The 26,852-nt window shown below is 51.4% G+C and overlaps 1 protein-coding gene and 1 long non-coding RNA gene across 2 annotated transcripts in view; one reads left to right on the top strand and one right to left on the bottom strand.

The window, feature by feature from the left end:
• Positions 1-25,638, bottom strand: part of LOC130517092 (uncharacterized) — a 35,022-nt gene extending 9,384 nt beyond the window's left edge. The window contains exon 1 of the long non-coding RNA XR_008947637.1: positions 25,410-25,638. This is a non-coding gene — a long non-coding RNA (uncharacterized LOC130517092). The remainder of the gene's footprint in view (positions 1-25,409) is intronic.
• fgf10a (fibroblast growth factor 10a) lies at positions 2,412-11,707 on the top strand. The gene is made up of 3 exons (XM_057018709.1): positions 2,412-3,237; positions 10,210-10,313; positions 10,978-11,707. The coding sequence occupies exons 1-3, from the start codon at positions 2,802-2,804 to the stop codon at positions 11,176-11,178; spliced, it is 741 nt and encodes a 246-aa protein (XP_056874689.1). The 5' UTR covers positions 2,412-2,801; the 3' UTR covers positions 11,179-11,707.
• Positions 25,639-26,852: the final 1,214 nt, after the last annotated feature.

The following is a 26,852-nucleotide window of genomic DNA, read 5'->3' as shown; positions in this document are numbered from 1 at the left end:
TAGCTACACAACTATCCTGCTTTATGACAGACTTTGTTTACGCAACGTGAAGGTCGCGTTTCTGCGATCGGGAGTCTGGGACTCATTCTGAGGCGGCCTGAGGAAGAGGTGTTTACTCATCAGTTGCCATCTTGATCCCTGCTTGTTTCCATTTCACGTGCATTCCGTGCCGCATTCCGATGGGCTGACTGAAATAAGTGTGGGACCGGTGAGAAACCGGCCTTAAAAAGGACTGTAGCGGCGATGCCTTAAAAAAATAAAAACAAAGCTGCTCCTAAAGTGCTCCGTCGCCAAGAGCGATGAGCGTGGCTGCCGTGCACGGCGTCAGCGCACGGCGTCACATTTCTGCCGCGCTGATCCGAAACCCCGATGCCTTCAAAGCCTCCAGCTCGACCGCAATGAAACAATTAGAACCGCCGGTCTTCCTCCAGGTCCAATCAGGACCGGACCGCGCCAGAACCAGAGGCGACGCACGGCCCCGGGAACATCGGTGCCACCCCAACGCTGCAGGCACGGAACGCCGCTCTTCTGAGCACGGCATCATCTCCGACATCCGAGTCTCATTTAGAGGGTTCGGCAGGGCGGAGCCACGAAGACGTCGGTCGGTAATTAACGATTAAACACGGCAATGATGAGACGGCTTAAATATTCCAGCATGAAGGCGGAGCCAAGGACGAACCGCGAGGACCTCGGCCTTTATCGTCTTCAAGTATCCACCCAGAAGACCCAACAGCGCCAACTGCTGATCATCTGGCTCAGTTCAGATCAGTTTTGCTGCACATGGAACCTGGGGAGCGCACGTGTCCCTGCAGCGTTCTTTAAGAATCGCAATCGTTTTGACGAAGCAACAAAAATCAGGCATTTTTATTATCGGTGCAAAAAATTAAAAAAAATAAATAAATAAAAAATAAATAAATAAATAAATTTTAAAAAACATTTAAAAAAAGTCATATGAAGTCCTGGAGGCCAAATATCACAGATGGATCAAGTTACTTGTTTCTTCCAAACAAAACTCCTAAAATATCTGAATCTGGATCCACGCTCTGGAGCCGGCGCCGCCGTGGACACCAGGGACGTCGGTAATTTATGATGATGACCATTCAGGGACGCCAGCCCGACTATCTGCGTTCAAACGGTGGGTCGGACTCGTTCAGTCGCGCCAAAATCAAGGGAATTTCATCAGAACGCGCTGCTGATGGAGGAAACCGCCAACGTGGCGAAGACTCCTCGCACGCGGGAAGGTGCTGTCCGCGGTGCTGAAGTGGGGGGGGGGGGGGGGTCAACCCGGTGGACCCAGATCCAGATCAAGACGATCATGGAAGCAGAGAGAACCGCTGTCATCAGGTGATCAGTCACATGACACCGCTGAGGTCGGTAGCTAGGTGAAGCACGGCGACGGGAGCGAGGTCGTTCCTTCACCCACAAACGCACCAACGTTCACGTGCACAGAACATCTGCACGAATGTGGACCCGACAGGACGACAACGGCCGCGCAGCTGGGACCAGAACTGGAAATATCAAACCAAAGACAGCAATCAGGATGAGACATTATGAAACTCTGAGGGTTCCAGAGTCGGAAGAAACAACGGTTCCACTCCAGAAAAACGCTGCCGAGGTGTTTCGAAAGATGTCTTATGATATTTCCACATGAGAAAAACTCAATTCAGGAGCAGAAACAAATGTGAAAACACCCAAATAAACTGAACTATTCGGTCCTGCCGGGGCTTCGTCTGAGAATGGGAGGAGGGAAAAAACACGGAGAAGGAGGGAAAAGCAAATAGGGTGGGCCAGACCCCCCCCAACAAACACACACACACACACACACACACACACAGGTCTACAAGTGGTTTTCATAGAGGTAATTACACTAAAAGATGGCATGTGGGGAGTTGCTCAGATAAATCAGGTGAAACGCAGGATTTGGTCACCTCAGACAAACTCCAGATAATGAGGGAGGGAGGGAGGAAGGGAGGGGGAGAGGCCGAGGAAAGAGGGAGGGGGCCACACATGGGAGGACAGAAGAGAGGCAACACACGGCTGCGGCGCTCACAACTGCGAGAGGCAGCGAGAGAAGAGAGACGGGGAGGCCGGGATCACCGACGGGAGCGCCGCCGCGGCTCGGTTCCACTCGCGTAACTTCACACCGGCTTCACACGCAGGAAAAACAAAGAGGGACTCGGATTCCGGGACTTCTTTGCCCTTCTTTGGATTTGGAAAATTCCGTAAAAAGCGGGATCGATCTTTTAACCAAACGTATTTGTTGATTCCGTTTGTGCCGAGCAGGCCGGCATCTTGCCTCCAGACCTCAGGCTGCAGAAGACAGCGGGCCGGGATGAGCATGTGAGTGCACGGACGTCCACCTCAGCAGTCAACTACAGCCGGGGGTGGGGGGGGTGGGGGTGTCCAGGACGGCGCTTTATCTTTTTTAAAAAGGAATTGGAGCGTGGGTGAGGAGCCGGGCGACTTCCAGGAGCAGGCAGCTGCGGTCTGCCGGTCTTTATCCCAGTCCTCCCCAGTTGTTCCCAGCGAGGTGATGTGACTTATGGATGTTGTTGCATTCCTGCAGAGCTGCTGAATAATAACCCAGACGGGGGCTTCACCTCCAGCAGCTGCCCCCAGCACAGAGCAGCCGCCGCCGGCGGGTTTTCACAGCCTTGGTGACGTTGGGGTCCCCAGACAGAGGAGGTGTCTCCAGGCAGGCAGGCAGGGGGAGTTTCTCCCACTCTCGCTCCCTCTCCCAGCACCCACATCAGCATGCCCCAACCCCTGAGCACCTCCACAGCGCTCCCAGCTCCACTACCATGTGTAGATGGACAGTGACACAAGGTGCACCGGCCGCCTGCTCCTCCTCCTACCCCTGCTTCAGGCCTCCTTCCCTCCTCTCCCTCACCTTCGTCCTCCTCTTCGTCCTGCTCGGACCCTCCTCGTCCCCGTGTGCCGCGTCCGTACGGCCTGAGGAAGCTCGCGATGCCCCGGGAGCGACGCCGCCGCCGCCGCCGCCGGGCGTCTTCGTCCCGCACCCGTCACATATTCCATCACTACACGCCTCTTCCGCCAGGTTGCCCCGGGCGACCAACGCGTCTTCTGCAACGGTGGTCGGGCGCCACGTGCGGAGCAGCTACAACCACCTCCAGGGAGACGTGCGCAGGAGGAAACTCTTCTCCTACCAGAAGTTCTTCCTTCGCATCGACAAGAAGGGAAAAGTCAACGGCACCAAAAGTGAGGACGATCCGTACAGTAAGTGGCTCTTCCGATCCGGCCCGGTTCTTTTCGCTCCTCTTCCGCAGGCAGACAGGCGGCTTCGCTCAACAACTAATGATCAAATGTGTTCGGCTCAGAGCCCACAGTAGAACCAGAGTCCAGAACCAAAACCCCCAGAACATCGCTCAAGTCTGAAAAACGTCCTATTTGGACATTTGAAGGAAGGCGAAATCTGATTTATTACGGGTCACGTTTGCTCTTTGGAGAGGAATAAAAACCTCAGCTCGGCGTGAAGGTCCACGCTCTCGCACGTTATAAAACTTGTGCCGTTTGTCGTGAGCAGTTAAGACTGATCCAGAGCAGAGAAGTCCGGTCTTATCTTTCCAGAATCCACCTCTTTATCTTCCAGTTAAAGACATCTGGAAGTTCTCCAGGACTTCCAGCGGCTCAGAATAGCTTCATCACCTCAGGGCGCGCTGACAGTAGCTGAGGCAGAACAGAACATTGCTTCCATATTTTACCTGCTTGGCTTCGCCTCCCATTTCTTTCTAAAAAGATCAGAACAGCAGCTTCTCTCCGCGCTCGTGTCGGAACATCTCTGAAGCGAGCGCGGAGAGTCCAGGCGCGCACGTGGCCCCCATATGGCAACTTTTACTGGGGCCGGTGTGAACGCGTGTGCGCGCGTGTGTGCGCCGCTCAGACACCAGGGCTCGGCCAGACACGGCTAAAGGAATTTCAATTAGCGCCTCGTGCTCCTTCCTCACAGCCGTCCAGTTCGGCAGCCACGCTCCAGCATAGGAAGACGTGGATCCGGAGGATCCGGCAGAACCACGACAATGTGCGTCAGACGAAAGCGGCTGGAAATTTGGCGAAACCTGGGGAGACCCGACGGCCCGTCCGCATGTCGCACTATTAGCCGATGGAGCGATTATCAGAGGCGTTAGCATGCTGAACAGAGCGCTAGCCCGAAGAGCAACAGAGCTAATTATATTTAATATAGATGAAGCGGTTTGATGCCGACTGCTGGAGAGCTGCAGATGCCCGCCCCCCCCCCCATGGCAGTAAAAGCGTTCGATGTGCTGATGCATCCGTTCCGACATGAGGTCGGTTCAGTCGCCATCTCGGCGTTATCGGGTTGTGACCCACTTAGATCTGTGTGAACTCCCCCAACCAACCAACAGATGTTCCCGCGTCAACTTTTAAGGTGCTACAGATCACAATAAACGTTTACACCCTTAAAAAGGTTTAAAGCAACTGCATTAACCAGTGGACTGATTTTTTTTTTATTTTTTTTTTTAAGGGGCTCTTTGATGCAGGTCTCATTAAAAACACGTGGCTCTTCTTAGCGCCTGTTGCACATCTACAAGTTGAGCTTAATTGCAGCTCCACTGGAGGATGTCATTAACTTGAAAAGTGGGGAGGGGGCGGCTCTAGTTGTCCGGTAATGTCCAGGAGGTCAGGTTGCAAATGGCCGTCATTAGGTGGTGTCAGAGGTGATGAAGAAGTTCCAGCTCGAGCTGCAGGGTGGAGACTCTCCTCCACAGCAGAGCCTCTCTAAATCACCCTGTCACAGCCGGGGGAACGACATCATTCAGGGATTAAGGTCGGCGGTGGGAGCGCGCTGGCTAAAGCGTGTTTGTCTACTCGTGGTCACATGATCGGGGCCCATCTATCCAGTTTCACCTTCAAAAATAAGGCGCCTCCGGCCCGAGAGCGGAGTTGGTGTCAGGCTGTCGCGGATTAGCACTGATCCCCCTCGATCATAACTAACACGGCGGCAAAGCCTTCGCCACCATCCGCACGCCGCCACACAGCGTTTCTAAACAAATAAAGCCGTGAAACACTTGGACACGTGCGCGGACTTGGACCGCAGGCTTTTGGTCCTGCGTAGCTCAATTAGCGTTGCGCAATGCCACAGTGACACACAGCTAGAGCGGGAAACGTGGCGAGAAATCCCACCCTGGTTGTAAAAGCCGCCACACACAGTTAAATTGCCAACATTCATCAGCCGACGCTTTACCCACTGACATGATTTAATCTAACCCACCACAACCTAGGGAGAGACAAATAGGGGGGATTTTTCTAATCTGGTGCAGGTTTTCTGTGTGTAATTACAGGCTTCTCCCCCCTGAGGTTTGACCTTTACCCACTGACCCATTCAGGAAACTTTTGTTATGAGAAAGGTCAAGCAGAGCGCACCGCGCTGCCCCCGATGGTTAAATGAGGAAGCTGCCGCTGTTAAATTTAGATCAAAAGCGTGTTTGGTGTGTTAGCAAAGGCGCCAACATGAAGAAATGATCTTACAGTCAATCACAGGGCCACACAACTGACCACAGAGTCCAGCAGGAAGCCGTGATTATTTAACAAAAGTGAAAACAGATGAACTTGAGTCACATCGCAAGTTCAATAACCGGGATTTTCCCGTTAGCTTCACTCCTCGGTGCATAAAGTGCTTTTCCTCATTCGTAAATGGAGTAGTTTTCCATTTATCTTGGGCATTTCGAGCCGAACTCGCCGTCCAAAACATCGAAAGTCCTTCATTTTGCAAACGTGAACCAACACACGCACCTTCAGTGACTCAGCACGTTCAGCCCGACGACGCTCTGGTGGCGTGTGTTCAGGGTTCTCGTGGGAAAGGTAACAGTGTGGCCCATAAAAGAGAGTTATGAGGAGGTGCTGGACGCAGCAGAGGTTAGTGTCAGTCTTGCCTTTCATTAAAATTTACTCCGACATCTTCATGGGCTCTCCTCCCCGGCGGCCGTAAATCACGGCTGCACGCAAACATCGCGGCGTGAGCTTGTTCGGGGAAGCGCCGGCGCGCTAAAACCCGCCAGAGCATCAATCAACGGTTAAATTCATCTGAAAACCCAGTTAGCAAAACCAGCCGGCCGTGTGGCTGCTGCAGGTACGAGACGCCCCTGACGGACGCCGCCTGTGGCGCCAAAACGTGGCGGATCATCATCTTACAAGAGAAACGCTTCTTTAAACACGTTTGACTGAAACCTGAACCAAAACACCGTAAAGCAAAAGCCTCCGCCATTTACTGGGAATTACGACGTCATGCGAAACCAGTTTGAGTCTAAACACAATCTAAGGCTGGACGATAAACAGCCGCAGGGTTCTTCCAGGGTTCTTCCATTCCAGGAAAGGCCATGAAGCCAATTGGGAAGCTCTTCCCATCAGGATATCAGGACCTCTTTGATTGACAGCCTCTTCCGTGTTTCAGCCTGGCGGAGGGTTCCAAGACTGTTAAAATGGGGCATTTATTTAATCCGAAGAGTCCTTCCAAAGATTTCCAGGGTGGGGGTGGGATGGCCTAAGTGGTGCAGCGCTGTGAGATACATCTGGCAGCACTCTCAAGGTCCTCCTCAGGTTTTACAAGCCCACAGAGTTCATGCTATAAATATGTAGAAGCATTTAGCCTGAATAAAACCAGACTGGCCGTTCAGGCCGTCCCAGATTTAACAATAATCCAGCGGATTTTGTGGTCTGAACGATGAATTATTCCATCTGACTTGGCCTTGTTCGCTACAGGGACGAGCTGAAGCGTGCACACGTTGGTCCGCGAGTTCACCTAAAATTCAGGTTAAAATGGGCTAACGAGCTAAATGAGGAAGAGCGGCTCCTCACAGAGCTGATCTGGTGTCAGATGAGCGGATCAGAACTCATTGAGGGAGGAGAGACAACAGCATCGGAGACGGAGGAGTCCCATAACACACACACACACTCTACCAGAGCTGTCCGGAATGCCAGATAATTTGTGTGTGTGTTGTGTGTGTGTGTGTGTGTGTGTGTGTGCGCTACATAGGGAGTAATGAGGATATTTAGTTGGGTCCTCATAACATCGTAGGCACGTTCAGACTGGGTTTGAAGGTTCCGGTTCGGGTCGGGGTTTAGGTAAGGGGCTCAGGACCGTGTCCCGTCCGAGGGAGTCCTCCTAAAGGCAGGAATACCAACACGTGTTTGAGGCTCGTGACAGGTTTTGACAGAACCTGGCAGCTTTGGCGCTTCACGGCGTTACAAAGTCAACCGGGCCGAGCGGGATCGTTTCCCCGCCTCCTCTCAGCGAAACCGCCATTAATGTCGCCGTGGATTTGCGCTCCCGTCTTAAACGATTGTGACATAAACCGACGCGGTTTTGCTGCAGGAGAGTAAAACGATCCCAAATTCTGGCCGCTCAGGTGATCCGCTTATATTTGAGTTTCTTTAATAATAAGCCGGTTTGTTGCTTTCCCCCCCACCTTGGCCGGGTTTGGATCTGGCGCCGTGTGGATTTCAGCTCTGTGGGTCCAGCAGCGGACAGGAGACGCTAAGTGTTTCTGTCAGGGATGGAAATAAAGTCATAAACTGATTACGGGCCAAGAAGACGGATAATACGGAGAGTGTGTGTTTACCAGAACCAGCTCGCTAATGAAACAAATCGATGCGATGCTGGATCATGTTTGACTCGTACGATTTAACGCCGCCAGCATGATAAAACGTGCTGGTACAGGCCGAGATCAAAAACAGACCAGAGGGACTTTAAACATCTGGGACAGAGGAAAGTGAGGAGGTTCCGTTATCATCCAGGATTCTGCAGAACCCTTTCAAATTCTGAAGCGAGGCCGGACGGCGTCCTTAATCGCAGCGTTTAGGGGCCGTCGCCATGAATAAGAGGCTGCATCCATTATTCTTCTGCTGGTGTTTCAAAGAGGGAGACGGCCGTTTTCATCCCGCCGTCCTTTGCAGAACGGCACGTTTGTGCTTCACGTGTGAAGTTTGAGCCAAAATCTGGACCAGAATCTGGACCAGAATGCAAGAATCAAACCGTTTCCAGGTTTTCCGTGTAAAGCTACTCCTCGCCAACACGGCTGCGAGTCCACGCGCTCGGGGCTGGTCACCCGACCCCGAGTCTCCTGGATACGCGGTGAAAATCTTTCCGTGACCTCCTTTGACCTCTGGGTTCAGACCTCTGACCCGCTTCAACCGCCTTGACCATCAATCGTCTGAGCTTTGGAGTCGAGGCGACTTCAGGATCCCTCGGTTGAAAAAAAACGCTGACGTATAAATTTAAGTGAAAGCATCAAAGAGAGTTTTTAAAGTTTATTTTGGAATGAGTGTGAAGCCCTTTGGTGCACCCAAGGTGGGCGATGAAGTATTAGATGCTGATCCGAGAAGCAAAAATGAGCAGGAAGTAAAGCAGGAAGTGACCTCAGCTGCAGGTTAAAAAGGAAGGCTTTGAAGTAAAAACTGCTTTGATGTCAGCTGCAGATTTTTCCTTCCTGGACGTCTCAGGATGGATCCGGTGGTTCAGTTAAAGGTGGCAGCTCCGAAGGTGTGATTCTTAGTGGGAAGAACCTCACCGGGCCCAGTATGTGACCCGGTTACGCAGGCGTTACAAATGTAGCTGGCAGATTGTGGACGTGCCCGACTTTACCTGAGCCCGCTGCCAGCTGCGCTTTCACCGCGTGGTCGTAAAAGCCTCTCGTCCACTCCAGAACATCGGCTCGCGATTAATAATTCAGGCTGGAGTCCAGGACACAAAAAGGGGAGGAGCTAAAGTTGGGGGAATGCTGGGATTTTAAAAGCGCTGGTGTTCTGAGGTCAGAGTGTGGACCTTCGCAGGAATGCCTGCATGTTTACCGCTGAAAGCTCGCGCAACAGGCGGCGGTTGTGTTTTCCTCCACGCCGTAAACTGCGCTGTTGCCATCTAAGCCTTTTGTTGCCGCGCAGCCTTTCAAGTCGCGCAGACGGGCGGCTTCTGGTAACTGGGAAACGGGCCGTTAAAAAAGAAAATTAAAAAAAAAAAAAAAAAAAGGTCTGCGCTTTGGTTTTCCGCAAACCACATCAAAGCAGAGGAGGGAAGAGGGGTTTGAACAGGTGGACGGGCGCTTTTAGTTTGACGGATCACAGCTCGGAAACGTCAGCTGCGGTGCAGCCAGACGGAGCGGCTTGAGACCAGGGTGGATGGTTTGTGTTGGGGTTTGAGTGATTAATGCGGTCTCACCCGCCGGGAGCGGGTCAATCCGGGGAAGCTAAAGGAGACCAGACTGAACTTGAAATTAGCCGAAGAACCACCGCTATATTTTGCTTTCAGTGCTGTTGTGCGATTTAAATTTAAAGGGTTCATGGACAGAAATGACTCAGGAATGTGATGCAGGGCGAATCGCTACACAATCTGACAGGAAACATTTGGCTGTAAAATCAGAGCGAACGCACCATCTCTGCCTCCTGCAGCCCCGAATTGCCCTGGATTCTGGCTCCACTTCCTTCTGGCCACTTTAGCTAATCCCCTCAAACCTCTGATAGTTTTATGGGTCGGTGTAACCGGCCTCTGGATGGGAGAAGAAAGAGCCGACAACCACATCTTTAAAGCAGTAATTGGTTCGGGTTTGAAAGCCGATATGGACGCCTTGACCTCCTGCCAGCCTGGCAGCCACAGAGGGTCCCTGCCTCCAGCCCGTGTGCCCGTCTGACGGCTGCCAGCCCGAGTTCAGAAAAACAAACAGACCAGAGATGTTTTTTCCTGGCTTACACCTCCGTCCCAGCAGCCCACAAGCAAAACCAGTGAAGAGAGGGCGAGAGGCCGGCCTGAGGTATGCCCGTCAGGGAAGGTGCTGGAGGGGAACAACCCGGAAAAAGCAGCTCGTTATTGATGCGCCTCCAAATTCGAGCTAAGCTAATGTCGGCTACTGACAGCCGGGCTGTTCCGACTCATCAGATCACATCGCCGCGCTCGTGTGACGGCGTGACGTTAAGTTTGGTGGCCGGTTGATGGAACGTTAAACCTTTTTAAAAAAAGATTCCGATTGCTCGGAACAGTTTTCTCTCTGCGGCCTAACGGCGCGATGCGTGCCTCACGAAGTCTCCTGGCAACACAAGCGCTCCCCTTTGATCCAGTCGTGGTTAAAGAGACCTTGTGCTGCGTATCCGCTGGGTTTTAACGTGGCGGGGCATTTTTCGGGTGACCGTTATATTTAAACCCGTTTTTCTTGGCACAGCTCTGACACCTTTCTGTTCTCGCTCCAGGTATTCTGGAGATCAAGTCAGTGGACGTGGGGGTGGTGGCCATCAGGGGCCTCGGCAGCAACTACTACCTGGCCATCAGCAAGAAGGGGGAGCTCTACGGAGCGGTGAGTAGCCGCCGATTCCCCGCCGATTCCCCGCCTCGCCGAGCGTTGCTGATGAGTTCTGCCTCTTTGAATCGACTTGAATAGCTGTTAAAACAGGTGACAGACCTGCTGGACCCTCTGCTCCAGAAACAGGAACCGCGGATCAGTCAGTGCGAGCTCTGCTCTCGGCTCCATTCACAAACACGAAACACAATCCTTGGGTTTATTCTGCTGGGGTCCCTCTGGGGGAAGCAGCTCGCGGTTTCATCAGGGTTCTCTCCCTCTTCCTCTCATTCTCTGCCTCCTTTCTTACCTTGAAAGAACCGACTCTTTATGACTGGTCTCACACCACAGATGAAATGACACACGGCAGAAAGGACAGAGAGGCATTCTGTTGCATGGCCTGGAACCGAATTCCCATGACGTCGTCGGCTCGCTGCGACACCAGATAGACCGGTGCAGCACTGGGGGGCGGAGGGGGTGGCGTTCGATTACACTTCAGCACAGGGACGTCTTTATCCAGCGGCCATCAAATGAAATCTTTGTCTCGTTATATCTCCAGATTAAAACATGAAAATCATCCGACTGGCTCTAGCGCCTCGACAAAGCTGTATAGTCTTGACATTTAGCGCCGTGTGGCGTGTTTGCCAACCTTCGCCATCAACCTTCTCCTTCTCCTCTGCAGAGGGACTTCGGGCCGGACTGCCGCCTGATCGAACGCATCGAGGAGAACAAGTACAACACCTACGCCTCGGCGGAGTGGCGCAACAAGAAGAAGCACATGTTCGTGGGGCTCAACGCCAATGGCAAACCGATGAGGGGGAAGAAAACCCGCCGGAAAAACACGGCCACGCACTTCCTGCCCATCGTCGTGCAACCTCGATGACCGAGCGAGACGGGGTTTTGTGGACTTACGGGGGAGCTACATTGGACTGATCTGGGTCAGGTCTGAATGATGCACTGAGGAGGGAATCCTACAGACTGAAACGCTTTTATTTTAAGATACAAAGAAGATTATTGCAATACAGTGTATATATTTTCCATCTTAAGTTATGGAGTCCATTGGCAGAGCAGAACATACGAGGGGAAACGCCTTCTGTGCCAAAGTGTAATTAGTCACATTTCTACATTTGTATATGTGAAGAGTTAAAGGACAGAAGACGCAAGATGTAAACGTATTAATGAGACGTAGATTTAAAAAAGTACGAGAAAATAGTTTGGTGGTAGAACTCCAACCTGGGACAGCAGCAAATCCAATACTACAGCCTTCCATCATCTTTTGTTCCTTTACAATTTATTTATTTTGTGTAATATTTAACAAAAAAAAAAAAGCAACAAAATCTGTCTTTTTACCATTTATGCTTCTCTTTTTGAATACCAATCATTTAAACCTGAATAAATACAAGATAACTACATTGACGCCGTTTCATCTTTTGGGGGGTTTGCCTTGATGTTTCGGCTGGCATTCCAGCTTTAGCGTAGCTTCAACGACGATCCATGAAAGTTGTGGGAAAACATTCGCTCGCACCAGGACGCCGGTGGGGCGTCTGCAACAGATTAAGAGTCTGCGCGAGGTCAGGGTTTAATGTCACACTCGCAAGCACACGTGACAAACGCTGCTTCCTGGAGGACGTCGTTTACGTGGCGACGACCAAGAGAAAACGTACGCGTGTCTCGGGGTGGTCCAACAGCTGGGGGAAGCCTCCTCCTTGACCTTACCCAACTCTGCACCCCTGAGACAGACACGTGGAGTGGAGGCATCTGGGATAACGTAAATATCCCTCCCCTGCATCACCTGACTTTAATTAACGCTGATGTCTTTTCTTTTTTTTTTTTAAAAACACTTTTCACCCTTTTCCTCTTTCGCGGCGTTGGGACCTTCTCAGCTCATTTCATCAGCCTTGCTGATCAAAACTGTTGGTGTTGGAGAAACGAGTGAATTGGACGACGGGGCTGCGTTTCTCTCCACATCCGCTTCTTCGTGCATGATGGATCCTCTCGCTTGTGCAGGACTCCCCTGGCATCAGAACCCCGAGGACGTCTGATGTAGCGAGGCGGACTCGGGTTTCCCTCCAGGCCTTTGTTTATCTGATTACTTGGGTGTTCTGCATCAAGCACAATTAGCCTGAGATGGGTTTGAGCCCCCCTGCTCATAAAGTTCAAGGGCTGGCATTCCTAAGGCAACAGGTCTTTATTATCAGAACCCGGGAGCCTGGACTCAAGTCCAGAATTGATATTTCGACTTCCTGGAAGAGCCGAACGGCTTTTTACTGTGAGGTTTATCGTGACGTCAGGGGCGCTCGCTCAAGGCCAGGCGTTAAAGGAAGGCGTTTATCCAAGACAGATGTTCTGAACTGACCATCGCGCCCCGGTGACATCCCAGCAGGGGCCGTGCACGCGACGTTTCTCCCATTTCTGACACGTCTCTCTTTCCCCGTGTGGCGCTCCATGTTTGGTTTGTGGAGGCATGCGGCGCGGCCCAGTATGCGGTTTCTGTTTTGACTACATCGGGATCCAGCGGACCCGTGTCGGACCTCAAACGAAACGCACACCGTCGGCTTCACACGTTCGCGGCTCCTCTGTTTGCTCAGCGAGTCCTGCGGCGGCACGACCCAACCGCAGCAGCAGCTGTGAATATTTTATTTCCAAGAGAGCGAGAGACACAGAGTGATGGAGAGTGGGGGGGGGGGGGGTAACTGAAAGGACCACAGTCCTGGGGGCTTTTACTGCACCGGGATCCTTGGGGGGGGGGGGGGTGAGGGACAGAGATATTTGCTGAGAGGGCGGCAGTTTGACCGAGCTGCCAAAAGTGGGGGTGGGACAAATGATGGGGCGATTCAGGTGTGTGTGGGGGGGTAATATCAGGGTAAATAGCTCACCGCCTGCCCACGTCCTGCCTCCACACGCCGCTACGCTTTTTCCATCTTCGTCTCTGCTCCGGTTCAGGGGCGACCAGGACCTGGAGGACGCCCCCCTTCCCGCCCCATCGTCACGTCTCCTGAGGGCTTCGGGTTTCCTGCAACAGGTGGCTCAAACATTTGCCTTGGCCCACGTTGAGGTGAGGCCTCTGTTTATCGCTCCGGGAAAAAGGGGGAAGGAGAACCGAGTGAAAAAGAAAAGAAAATGTCAGAACCCCCCCAGCTCTGCTTTACCTCTCGTTTCTTGCCCACATTTACATTAAGCTGCATCAGCCCCTGACCCTCTCTCCCCTCCCCTGTTTGTTGTTTACGTTGGCCGTCCCTCTCCTCGTTGCGATGGCGTGATATAGCGGGAGCGCCAGGGTCGCTGGAAGCCGCTACGGCAACAGAAAGCCTCCATTAGTCCTTGATCAGCGGCGGCCTGACAGCAGAGTCAACAAGCGGGGCATTAGGGCCTGACACGCCATCAAATCCAGTCGGATTTACTGGGTGTCTGTACGTCCACGGTAACCCTTCCTTCACCCGGCTGCACGTTTATACCGCATCAGTTCGCTGAAATCGATAAATGATTGGTTATTTTCCCATCAGAGCGACAAGAACGAGCAAGTTCCTCTAGAAATTTGCAGCCCCGCGTTACCATGGCAACAATCGATGCTTTAATAAATACAGTAAAAGAGCTGAATAATTAGCAAGCGTGACTGCAAACAAGATTTCAACACTGGTCCAGCAGGGCCTCAGACCCCCCCCTTCTCCCCCAGGACCTGAGCCTCCATTCAGGATTGTTTCCCGTCGTACGAAACAATCCCACAAAAGAGGGGGACTAACGAGGGGGCTCTGTGGGGACAGTTTACAGTGGCATTAAACATCGTGCTGGCCGACCCTCCCAGTGGGCTCCTGCCGAGGCACAAAGTCCTCTGTGTCAGAATTCCTGGGATCCCCGGCGGCGCCTCGGCACCGGGGCAGAATAACCGCCCCACTGTTTGATCCCCACAGCTCCGCATGTGGACAGCGGTGGCTTTAGAGCTGCCCCCCCTCCCAGGTCACATGCAGATCCAGATGCGAGACAGCTCGTAACCCGGCGGTGACTCGGTGGTGTTCGGGGACCTCCAGGAGTTCAAAGCCTCTCCGGTGTGCAGCTGCCGTATTTGGCGGGAAGCATTATTTTGCTGGAATTGGTTAACCTCCGCCACACTTTGTGCGTGTGCGAGCATGCATGTGCCCCTCCTACATGGACTTCCCGGGTATTTAATCATAAGGGGGCCTTAAGTGCTTTTCTGCTGGATGAGAAGCCTCTATTTCTCATCTCTGGTTCTGTCCAACATCCTCGCGTCCTCCTGCAGCGTCCTGCCCACGAGGAGGACGGACGCATGAGCCCAACAGCATGTCTGACCACCAGAGCTTCCAGAGTCGGGAGGGAGTTGATCCGAGGCTGGTTTTAAAGAGCGAGGGGATTAGAGAGCAAAGAACGGCGGGATTAGACGGGACGAAGAACAAAGCGAGGGCGCCGCGTCCGCTTTAATGTATGTCTGATGCTTCTTGTGATCCAGATCAAACAGAATAAACGCGAGAGCAGAAAAAAACACTTGTTCGGTAAATGTGTGAACATGAACAGGGAGCCTCACTGCGGCTAAATGCCGCCCAGTGACGCTCGACAGGTCTGCCTTGCCTCAACCGCAGCGCACAAGGACGACTGGAGGGGGGAGGAAGGACGGAGGACAACAACAAACCTTTGGACGATAATTGAACAAAGCTGGGGGGAGACAAAAGGTCCCGCAGAGACTCCCCACAGGCCAGGAGACGTTCACGTAGCAGCAGAGGAAACGCGGCGTGACGCACGTCGGCGTTGAGACGGGCGATAAACGCAGCCGTAACGTTGTTGAAGTTCGAGCACATCTGGCCGCTCCGGCAAGTCCTTTTCATACCGATTACACTTCATTTCACGCGTCTGTCGGCGTGCGTGTTTCCAATTATGCTCCAAGTGTTTAGATTACGCAATAAACAGATATTAAGTCATTATTACAGTGACGACGATGAGAGAGAACAAACACTGGGCTCGGCGGCGCTGGAAGCGAGAGACGTTGTGAGGTAACGACAGAAACTCATCCCGATGGTCATCCTTTTTGTTGGGGGAGGGGGGGGCGCTGCAGGCCACATTGACCCCCGATGGCCCCACCAGAGCCTCAAACTTTAAATACACACTAATCCAGCCAATATTTCATACTGTTTAGCATCTAGTGTTGCTAGCTTGGACGCAAACAGTCTTGTTTGTGAGTGCGCTTGGGCAAAATGCACCGATGCGCCACAACAAGAATTGTTGCAGATTTATCCCGATATCCTTCTCACACACAGAACGTCCACCAGTGACCTTCTCGGTCCAAACACCTCGTCAGCACCGCATGACAGGAGAGCGGCAAACGCCAGCAAATCACACAAAAGTGACGACATTCTCCACGACTCGTGCGCACACACGCACGTGCGTGTGCGTGCGCATGTGTACGCTTATGAGTCCCAGCTGTGAGCGGTTGCGTGATAAACAAGACAACAACTAATGCAGGCGAGGCCGTACATGTTGACCTAGTAAAGAGAACAAGAAAGGAGGAGGGAAAGAGGGACATCAGTGTGCTGAAGTCAACCCAGTGAGCGTACCAGCACCGGCAGAGTACACCAACTACAGCACCGGCAGAGTACAGTACACCAACTACAGCACTGGCAGAGTACGCCACAGCACGGCAGAGTACACCAACCACAGCACCGGCAGAGTACACCAACTACAGCACCGGCAGAGTACACCAACTACAGCACCGGCAGAGTACACCACACCAACTACAGCACCGGCAGAGTACGCCACAGCACCGGCAGAGTACGCCACAGCACCGGCAGAGTACACACAGCACCGGCAGAGTACACCAACCACAGCACCGGCAGAGTAAACCAACTACAGCACCGGCAGAGTAAACCAACTACAGCACCGGCAGAGTAAACCAACTACAGCACCGGCAGAGTACAGTACACCAACTACAGCACCGGCAGAGTAAACCAACTACAGCACTGGCAGAGTACAGTACACCAACTACAGCACCGGCAGAGTACAGTACACAACTACAGCACCGGCAGAGTAACCAACTACAGCACCGGCAGAGTACACCACACCAACTACAGCACCGGCAGAGTACACCACAGCACCGGCAGAGTAACCAACTACAGCACCGGCAGAGTACACCACAGCACCGGCAGAGTACACCACAGCGACAACATCCAAACCAGCATTAACATTCGCAGCTCTGCACAGGTCTGATGAGGCTCTGCTGCATCTTCAGCCATTTTACCGCCAATGTTCTACTGTAGCGTCACATCACACCAGCCAGCAGGTGAAAACACGGCCTGCTGGGGGAAAAAGCAAAACAAAACACCTGCCTCGCTCACATCGCCAACACTGTAAAAACAAACAAATAACGCAATAATCACCTACCCACAAACATTTAAGAGGTTAAGTCAACCACACCACAGCAGCTGGTCATAGCTGGTCCAGACATACACACGTGCTGGCAGACACACAACTTACACACTCCGCTACGGTTTGTTAGCAGGCGCAGAGACACTTGCACGGCGAGCGCATCGCGCCTTCAGGTCTGGCCACCCAACAGTTATCGGGCTAATAAAGCCGTTGGGTCGGGGCCCAGAAAGGGGCGGGGTCTGTAGCGTAAACAGAGCTTTAAAAACAATAACAGGTCCAAAAAAACAGCGGGATAATAAATCTGTGTATTCATGCACGACTTCACAGGGAGCTCGGGGGTGGGGGACAGGCAGCAGAACATGACCAGAACCAGAAACCCTGCTGTCCTCAACACAGCGAGGGCACCAAAAGCACGCAAAGCATGTCCGGAAAGATCACAATCAGGAATAGAATCTGCACCAAATGCATTTTGAGGAAAGTGGTAAAATTAGAAACCAGGCGAAGAGAGCCAACGCTAACACACCTTAACAGGATACACCAGCTATGTTATTTCATCTGGATATCGTGTGTGTGTGTGTGTGTGTGTGGTGTGTGTGTGTGTGGTGTGTGTGTGTGTGTGTGTGTGTGTGTGAGAGAGAGAGAGAGAGAGAGAGAGAGAAATTACATCTCAGTGTCATGGACACAACGGAATCTGACCGTTTTGTGTTGACAGCTTAACAACGGCCAGAGATCCCATAGAACAGGACTCACAACTGACCTTTACCCCCACCGATCGGTCAACAGGCTTTGATTAAGCTTGTTTACGTCCAGAACCAATAGCATTCCAGGTAGTGCAACATGCTAACAAATGCTATTCAGCCAACACATGGAAGGCTTTTCCCAGTTCTGGTAATGTTAGACTCTCGAGGAACAAATTGGACAGTTTCTCCCATTTAAGACAGTGTGGGGTGGGGGGGGGGGGGGGGGGGGGGGGCAGAGGGGCAAGATAGAGGGGCAAAACTTGAAGAGAACAACAGGGAGGACAGTCGGGAGAAGAGCCTAAAAACTGCCAACTGTACATGGAGCGAATAAAAACAAACTGGGTGGGATAAAGAAAGTCCAGAACTGTCTCCCCACACTCCCACTGGTGGTCCACATTCCCACGGTTCCCGATTTAATTGTCCGGGTGGGAGTCAGATCAGAGCGGCAGCTCAGCACGAGGCCTCTATCACACTCGACACACAACAATAAATAAGAAATTAGAGAGCGGAGGGGAGGGGAGGGCGCATGATGAGAAGGCACAGAAAACCTTCAGACGTCAGCCCACAGGCGTGAGGGGGAGAGCCGGTGGTCCGCTTCCTCGTCTTCGGCCGTGTTTAGTGGCCGCAGTGGGAGTGAGTTCAGTGGATCAGGAGATCAGCAGTAGGAGGAACAAAGTGGCCGCCACCGCTTCTGAATATCATTACAGAACAGCAGCAGCCCGCCGGTGGGCTGATTACTGACTGGCTGCCATGGGAGGGCTCATTTGACTGGAATGTATGGAGGTGGGAATGGTGACCTGGGATAAACAAGGCTGGACCCGATGGTTCCGGCAACCCAATACGCACTTCCTGTCTGGCAACATGAGGAAAAAGTAATGGCTTTCAAATCCAGAAAGACCGAGACCGTTTCCCGGTATGCCTACCTGCCCTTTTCATAATTGGCGCAGCTAGGTATCCCACAATGCATTTCACCGCAGCATTATAGCACAAAGTATTCGCTTCACGGACCTCCAACTAGGTCCAGAAGTTCACAAGTCCGCGCCTTAAAAACTCACTGGTCTTAGGTGTGGTCCAATCGACGACCGCGGCGGCCCAAACCGCATTCATCCAGACATCCGAGAACATTTTCACGTTCAATTTGACCCGAAAGCTCAAAAGACAAGAAAAATTTAAATATCAATACTGAAACACACACCAAAGGGAATGGGCAGATTTTCCCCGCTGGAACTGCAGTTCTGGAGTCATGGCGTTGATTACTCAAACAACTTCCTCTCCTTGTGTATGATTTGGCGTGTTTGCGTTAAAATGGCGTGAGTCGCTGGTTTGAGGCCCATTCTGGCCACAGCCGTCTCTAACGAGGCGGCGAGACAGATTCTTGGAATATTCTGCCTGAAATCCTGGATTTAATCTGTGTGAAACAACATAACAAGTGCGCAACATTCCTACTGCCATGACTCTCCCGTGTCCTCCTTTATCCCCCCTAATTACCTGCAGAAACAAAGAACATCAACACCAGTGCCCACCAAACAGCACGCGTGTGTGTGTGTGTGTGTGTGTGTGTGTGTGTGTGTGTGTGTGTGTGTGTGTGTGTGTGGTGTGTGTGTGTGCGCGTGCGTGTGTGCAGGCAGAGTGAGTCAAGGTCGGCCTAATTGGAGGTAGTTTGTAGGTCTGAGAGAACGTGTAAATGATGGCGGTAAGAGGAAAATGAAGAGGGGGGGAGCAGGTGGCCTCCTTCATCTGGACCACAGCTGTACGCAGCATGACTCACACACTCCTCCCCTGCCCGAAACACACACTCACACGCCCTGTAACACACAGTTGTGACAAAGACCTGATAAACACAAAATCACCAACTCCAGTTTTAAGTCTGATTCCCATAATTCCTCTCTGGGTGGTGCAAAGATCTCCCTGCCGTGTCTGGAGGCCGCCGCCTTCACCATCGCCGCCTCACCGCCACTGCCCCAGCGGAGCAGAACATCGCGGTGGTTCACGTCACATTGTCAAGACCGACCACTCACATGAGCGGGTCAAGATGAGACTCAAATCTGAGGCCGAACAGACGGACCCAGACCTGCATTGTCCTCCAAACAATCGATAGAATTCTTTCATCTTGTCTTAAAATTTACTTTTTAGAGTAAAGAGAGAGAAGCATGTGCGTGTGTGTGTGTCCATGAAGGGACGGCGACTGTTTTCCCTTCAGGCATCAGAGAAGCTCTTCAGCAGCTTGAGCTCGTTTTCCATCCATTATGCTGCTTTGATTCCTGGAAACACTAAATACTGACGCTCACAACAGAACCCGGCTCTGATTCTGCTGCACCCAGCAGCACACCTGAAATACCGCTGATGTCATCCCGGACTCCCAAACCAGGATGTTGCGTGGTCGTGGTGGGAGATGAAAGCAATGGCTTTGATCTGGGTTTGTTTCGGGGCTTGAAGATCAGCAGCGGAATGTTAAGCGATCTGTGGGAGCAGAGGAATCGGACCCGTCAGAAGAATCGGGCCTGTCAAACTCGTCTTCCCGCAGGGAGGGAAGAGCTGGAGCGGCGGCGAGGAAGAAGATAAGAAGCAACGGTGCTAAAGTAGGTGAAAGAGACAGGTGGGCGACAGGAGAAGCTTCATGCTACCAGCTACGCATCAATGAGTGGGTTCCCAACCGGGTCAAGCCAGAAATCCCGACAGCTTCACCAGACCAGCGAAGCTTCCTCTGCCAAAACGGTGGTAGCTAGAGTTCACTCCTGGAGAAAGGGCGACCCTGCTGGGAGCACTGGTCCCTGTCCTCCTCTTAAGGGGACCATTTTGGCTGTTTTCGCTGAACCGACTGAACCCAAGGCTCCGCCGGACGCAATGAACCTTCTTCGAAAGGGGGGGGGGGGCATCAGACAGCGGTTTCAGGACGTCTTGGAGAAGATAATCTCCCTGGAACAATATTCCAGACACTTTTATCAATACTGATGTCATCTCAACCTAAACAGTCCTGGGGTGGAAAGTTTTCCTTCTCTTTGCTCTCGAGGATGAAGTGCAGCGGATCAGAGGAAGGACGTCCATCTTTCCTCCCTCAAATGTTGGATTACGTCACACACCAGGCACCACATTCCCAGCCTCCACCTGCCTCCTCCTCAACACCTGTTTTTACCCCCCCCTCGTTCCAAACCCCCCTTTCTTCTCCACCTAAGCTCCAGTTTCTCTCCCTCGCTTCATGTTCTTCATGACTCCCAAAAAGTCATCAGGTTTTTTTTTGTAAACCCATTAGTCAGTGTTATCTTCATGTCAACAGTCCCTCTCAAATATTTACAATATTCCCCGGTGAGGAGACGTCCAGCCAGGCGAAAGATGATTCAGCCTTTGTTATTACAATAACCCCCCAAATGTAACTTTGCAGAAACACGCTGACCTCAGTAATGGACCCAACTCATGTTTGCTACACTCTCCTACTTGACCTTTGAGGACAAGTCTTCCCTCGCAGGAGACCCGGTTTCGGGGATTAGAACAGAGACTCTTCCAGCTCTTTGAGGATTCAGAGGTCAACGGATGCGAGTTCTGACCGTCAGCCCCCGGGTTTCCTCTGCACTGACGTGGTCGTTGCGCCCCGATTGCTGACATTTTACTGAAGGTTTGTGTTTGCTACTTGTGTCGCAACTCCTCGCTGACGCAGGGAGAACTTGTTTGTTGTCCTCCATCCTCAAAATGGAGCTACAAACGGCATCCTCCCCCTCCGAGGGTCTTTAAGGCAGCGGCGGTAGCAACTGAAACCCAAACATGCACTCCAGCGGCGGACAGGCCACCCCGGGTTAACCACAGACGCGCTGCACGTGTACAAACTGTAACCACCCCCACAACAAGCTGCCTGTTTTGTGACCTACCGAAATATTTGTTTAACAGTTCGGCCTCTTCAGGGAAGCATGTACACACACGCAAACGCACAAAAGCAGACATCCCGCTCGGGAATTAGCGAAACAATTAAGTCAGTCGCTCGGCTGGTACCGGGACACGAAGGCCCTGGTTTCCCTGAAGTGGAAAATTGTGGTAATCTTTCCAGGATCTCTACATTTGAAGGGCATTCTTTTCCCCAGGAGATCGTCCCCTGATAAAGAGCAGCTACACACCGATGCCTCCACACGACACAGCGAGTTCGTTAGCCTGCGCAGCCTACAAACAGACAAACACACTTGTTTTCCTTCCTGTCAGGCGCTGCAATTCATTTGTAGTCTGGAGGTATGGGGGAGGGGCGGGGGGTAAAGATTCAGAATTCCGCACTATTCTTGGGAAAATAATTGGGTGGAATACCACCCCCGAATGTCGGCACATCAAGAAGGAAATCTGAGCGGAAAAATAATAAACCGCCATTCCTATTAGCGAACAGTACCTCGATAGCCGCTACAATAATTTGCAAGTTTGGAAATTTTACCTGCGTGTGAAAAGATGCACATTGACAACTTCACTTTATCTGGTGCCGATTTTACGTGTTTTTGAGAATAAAACTCCCAAACACTGGACGTGTGCATGTAAACAGGAAACAGATGTGAAAAGGGAAACTAGCTAGCCAGGCTAAAGTTGCATAACATGCAATAAAAACAAAAACTCCTGAAAACGGTAACCCGAAACTACGAGGAAACTGTAAATATTGACACGCGCACACACAGAGTTCGGAAACATTTAGGATATTTGAGGCATTCGCCGAGTTTTCCTTCTTTCAGGTAAATACGACCTGCGTTCCATCTTCGGATGGACACGTTAACCCCGTTCCATCTGTTGCCGCTCACATCCCATAAACGACACAAACGTCAATCATTTTCCCTTCGTTAGCTAGTTCATCCCAGGTGAACGGACTGAAAACTCACAATTTGGTGAAATAAAGACAAGTTCATAGCGCCAAACAAGTTACGTCTAACTGCACATTTTAAAAATAAACTTTTATCCCTTCATACATCTCACATCTCCAACAGATGAAGAATCTCACACACACACACACACACACACACACACACAGCCTCCCGATATTCCACATTGTGGTGCGTTCTCTTGGCAGGCTAGCAGAGCTGCTGCCGTGTGTGGGCCAGGCTGCACAAACACATCAGAGTTTCACAAATAAATCCCCAAACATTTATGACCATCCTCCAGGCTGACTCATCACGTCGTCCCACTAACGAGGGCTTCCCTGCTCCTCTCCCGTTTATTCCTCCTTTTCTATTTATTCTGCCCGAGCATTCCTCCGCCTTCGGTGTTGTCAACGTCGCCTTTCGTCACAGGTCAACCCTGACGTATCTTTCCGTGGTTGAAGATCTCTTTAGAGACCAGATGTCAGATTTAAACCACTACATCTCCCTGGATGAGCCTACTGCTAGCTGTTTTCATTAGCCGTATCTTCCTTTTTTTACAAGGCTCTTTGCTTTAAAAGCAGGCACATCTCGTAAATGCCACGACGCGTTACCTCGGAGCTGACAGACGGTCTTTGTCACGTGTTCCTTCATCTTTAGTGGCACGGAACATCCATTGTCTGTCCCTCACGCAAACACGAAACACCCGTAACCACTTCAGAGAAATGCGGCTAATGTGAAGATGTGGGCAGACCATCAACAATAAAGTCATTCATGTTTCCTTCAACATCCTGAGATGATTCCGGGTTTTGTCACCATGTTTTTCCTCTGCTGTTCGTCTCCATTGATTGTTTTCTACTCGGACAGTTAGCAGGCAGCTAGCGGTCGTGCAGCTAACACGAGGGAAGCTGTTGTGTTTCCAAAGCAGCGTCAACCACCGCGCCCTGTGAGACCGGAGGATCAAACGTTGATCCCTGAATGAGCCACCATACAGATGGGAAGTCCTCAAAGCAGCCAAGACGTGTGGAAAACAGCGCTGATGCAGGCGGTGGAACACCTGTATGCACGCACCATCAGCCGTCACTCAGGAGTTTCTCCGAATGAGGAGAAACGAGGAGCAACGGGATCTAAACGGGGTTCAACAGCTGATACCCGTCGCCTGGTGAGGCTCTCACAATCATCCCTTTCTGCTTTGTTCTTTCAGCCTTTGAGTCACCGCAGACGGGGGTCGACCCACAAACCGGCGGGGCAGAAAACGTGTCGGCGCACACTTACATCATCGCCGAGCAGATAGCCTTTCATCTGCCACCTCACGCTTCGCCAGCGCCGATGTTTGAGCCCTCATTGCTTTAGATTCTGTTTTGATTATCTTCAGAAGTAACGACTGAAGCGCAGAAACACGGGGACTCCTCCTCAATGGGGGGTCAGCAAGTCACCTGATAAGAGCTAATGTATCTGTGTGGATAAAGGAGTGATGACAACTGGTGAAACTCTGGACGGCCTGTGTACCATCCGTCTTTCTCACCCCCCCCAAAAAAAGGGTAATCGGCATCTCAGCTAACCGGTAATTCAGACCTGTATGGATTTTCTTTTCCAACATCAAAGCCAACAAAGCACTTCTTTATTAGCATGATCCGGGCTTTTCCTGCATCCCACGTCCATACGATGCTCCGTCTGCATTTCCGACAACTAACCTTTGCCGCAACACAATAACAAACTCATGCTAAGTGGTCCAGGAAGATGTTTCAATAAACATTTTGTTTTCCCAAAATTTATGATGCCTCCGATCCACTGACACGTACGCACAAACATACGGATGCTGCGCATGATTCAACTTCCTGAAGGAAAAACCCATTTGGCTACTTACCGCTACATTAACTAGTTCCCCCACTCAAGCATCCTTCAGCCCCTAAAGGAGGAGGAGAAGCAGCTGGACTATAAAAGCTGCTTGAAAGAGCAGAACTGCTGCCCGTGTTTACGTTAGCGGCCGTCAAACCCCACCGTAAAGAGAGCGACCGCGCTGCTCGCCGGCCAGGTTAGTGCGTCCACATTAATCTCAGGTCGGTCGCAGTCAAAACAACTTCAGAGGAGGCAGAAGCTGCACGTGTGTGTGTGTGTGTGTGTGGTGTGTGTGTGTGTGGTTGGGGGGCTTTTAACATACAGCTCAGTAGGACTTCATATGAAAGGAGACTCTCAGGCTGCTGGAGATGATCTGGATTAAATCCTTTTTTTCCAGCTCTAAACTCAACATTAATGAATCATCACAAGCTCACACATCCTAATGAGACGCTGTAACCATGGCAACAGTGCTGTCTCAATCTAGGTCACTTTAACAAAAGGGATTCCTTTGGCATTGAAGGGGGATGCTGGTCAACGTCGAGTAATCCATCTGAAAAAGGCACCAAAGGATCAACAAGTCCAGCTCAAACAACTTCTGATCCCTCATGGGGAACACCTGAAGGTGCCCCCCCCTCCTCCTCGAACTCTGACTCCAGCTCTTCTGCTGCCGCGAGCTTCAGTTCAGATACGTTAACATCCATCATCCACCATCTTGATATCATCTCAGGCCTCAAAGCCTCTGCAGGCTCTGGTGAAGCCCTGGCCTCTGCTCGGAGCCGAGCAGCTCGCTCCTTTCAACCGGTCTCTACAAACTCATCGTCCACCTGCGATCCAGCAGGCGGGTCATCTGTAACAGTCAGCCTCCATCTGCTGCCACTCTGGTTTCAATCGCTGCTCAACTTGGATTCCTCAGGATGCCAAAGACTGATCCAAGGCTCCTCCAGATGATGTCCACCAACCGTGGTGGTGGTCTAGGCCGACATCCTTAAAGCAACCACATTTCAACAAAGCAGCAGGGCTTCAACGATGCCACCACTTCATTTCAGAATTCCAAACCATAAAAGAATTCAAACCTTTTGGATATTTACCGATAAACCAACAGATCACAGATTACCTTGAATGACCTCTAACGACTTCAAAACCAACTATTGTAGGAAGTCTTTTCCAAGTGGAACCAGGAACTGTATATTGGCATCTACCGCGTGCTGGTAACATCTGCGTGCCCGTTTAATGCTTCTGCCTTTGTTTCTCAGTTTCAGTCGAAGCAAGGAACAACAAAGCACGTTGCACATCAAAGAACAGCAACAACAAAGGGAGCAGCACGGCTTTAGCACCATGTAGCAGCGACTCACTCAGGGGAAGTGAAGGATGGTCGTCGGTCTGAATGTGGCCGCAGGCGTCCCGGAAGTCTGAAAAGGTGCGCAGACGCACCTGAGGTCAGCCGATCCCGCGTGGTTGTGGGAAGAGTTTGTCTCGAAAAAACCGCAAAATCTTTCAGTCCCAATGTGATAAATCCGATATCTTGGATTAGCGTAACCGCTAAATTAGCAATTTACGGCGCCGTTTCACAGCTCGCTTATTAATATATACTATATTAATATTAATATAGTATATAGGGTTTCGCTTTAATGACGCCAGGTGTAAATGACTTTAATAAAAAGCGACATGATGAGACTCGAGTTTATTTTCAATCCAGTTAATTAAATGGTGCGTTTGGGGTCAACTGTGAAGACTTCTTCCTATTGCTGATAAAACTGCTCTGTTCATTTTTTTTTCCAGTTTAAAAGAGAAACGTCATCGTGTGAAGATGAACCGCTCACACGCACATGCGTGCGTTGTCTTATCAAACTCATCATCATCATCATCATCATCAAAGGCGTTCTCATATCAAACCACCGAATTAAATGTCAAATTAAATTTCAATGGCTGCATCGCCAGGGCGCGGCCATGGTGGCTGCCCCACAGCATTGTGGGTAAATGACCCGGCACAAACACGCACTGGAGTTGCAACTATCCAGATGTGCAATTAATCAGTACAATAAAAACACAAACTGGATAGATGAGAAAGATTATTCCAACCTTTAAAGTGCGGCAGGTAGGTGACGCAATCTCTGCATCTCACCTGTGCACCGGGGGTGACACCCCCACCCTACTCCCCCCCCCCCCCCCCCCAGATGTGCAGCCTGATAACAGCCCGTCTGAGTGCTACTTGTTACAGAAAGAATCCGCCCTCATCGCGCACACATGCGATCTCCGTCCTCATAAATCTATCTCCCCCATCTCTGTGGGCACCTCTCCCCCTCTAAGTGCCTCCATCCCCCCACCTTGAATGGCAATCAGGTGCCGCTTATGGGCGAAAAATGTCGCACAAACTGTTTGCGTTTCAGTCATTATCGCGACCCTCATGGTGGAATCATGCGATCCGATCCGGCCGTGCGGGTTCCGAGAGTAAAAACGGGTCCACAGTCACTTACTAGGCGATTTTAAAACGGTGATTTATCAGGTTTAATACCACTTAATGCCATTAAAGGGTTTTTTCTTTATTCGAGTATAAATAATAAACCAGTTCCCGCTTTTTTTGCCCCCCGCCCACGTGATCGCGCGCATTTTCCCGCTCGCAGAACTTTGACGAGGCTTCCTGAACATTAGGGAAAATCAAATGAGGGGATGAAGGCAGCAGATGGAGACCTCGGGATGCTTACTCATCCTCCTGGATTGACTTTTATTTTATAATCTACATGTGTTGGAGATTCTGCCGTAATAGTTTGTATATACCGCCGTTCTGTACACAAGAG

Source organism: Takifugu flavidus, chromosome 20 (genome assembly GCF_003711565.1).
Source record: "Takifugu flavidus isolate HTHZ2018 chromosome 20, ASM371156v2, whole genome shotgun sequence".
Lineage (NCBI taxonomy): Eukaryota > Metazoa > Chordata > Actinopteri > Tetraodontiformes > Tetraodontidae > Takifugu > Takifugu flavidus.
This window is presented reverse-complemented; position numbering and strand designations above follow the sequence as displayed.

Excerpts from the sequence above, each read along its gene's own strand:
- fgf10a (XM_057018709.1), top strand. The coding sequence starts at position 2,802 with ATGTGTAGATGGACAGTGACACAAGGTGCACCGGCCGCCTGCTCCTCC. Across the intron at positions 3,238-10,209 it reads AAGTGAGGACGATCCGTACA|GTATTCTGGAGATCAAGTCA; the intron begins GTAAGTGGCTCT and ends TTCTCGCTCCAG. Across the intron at positions 10,314-10,977 it reads AGGGGGAGCTCTACGGAGCG|AGGGACTTCGGGCCGGACTG; the intron begins GTGAGTAGCCGC and ends TCTCCTCTGCAG.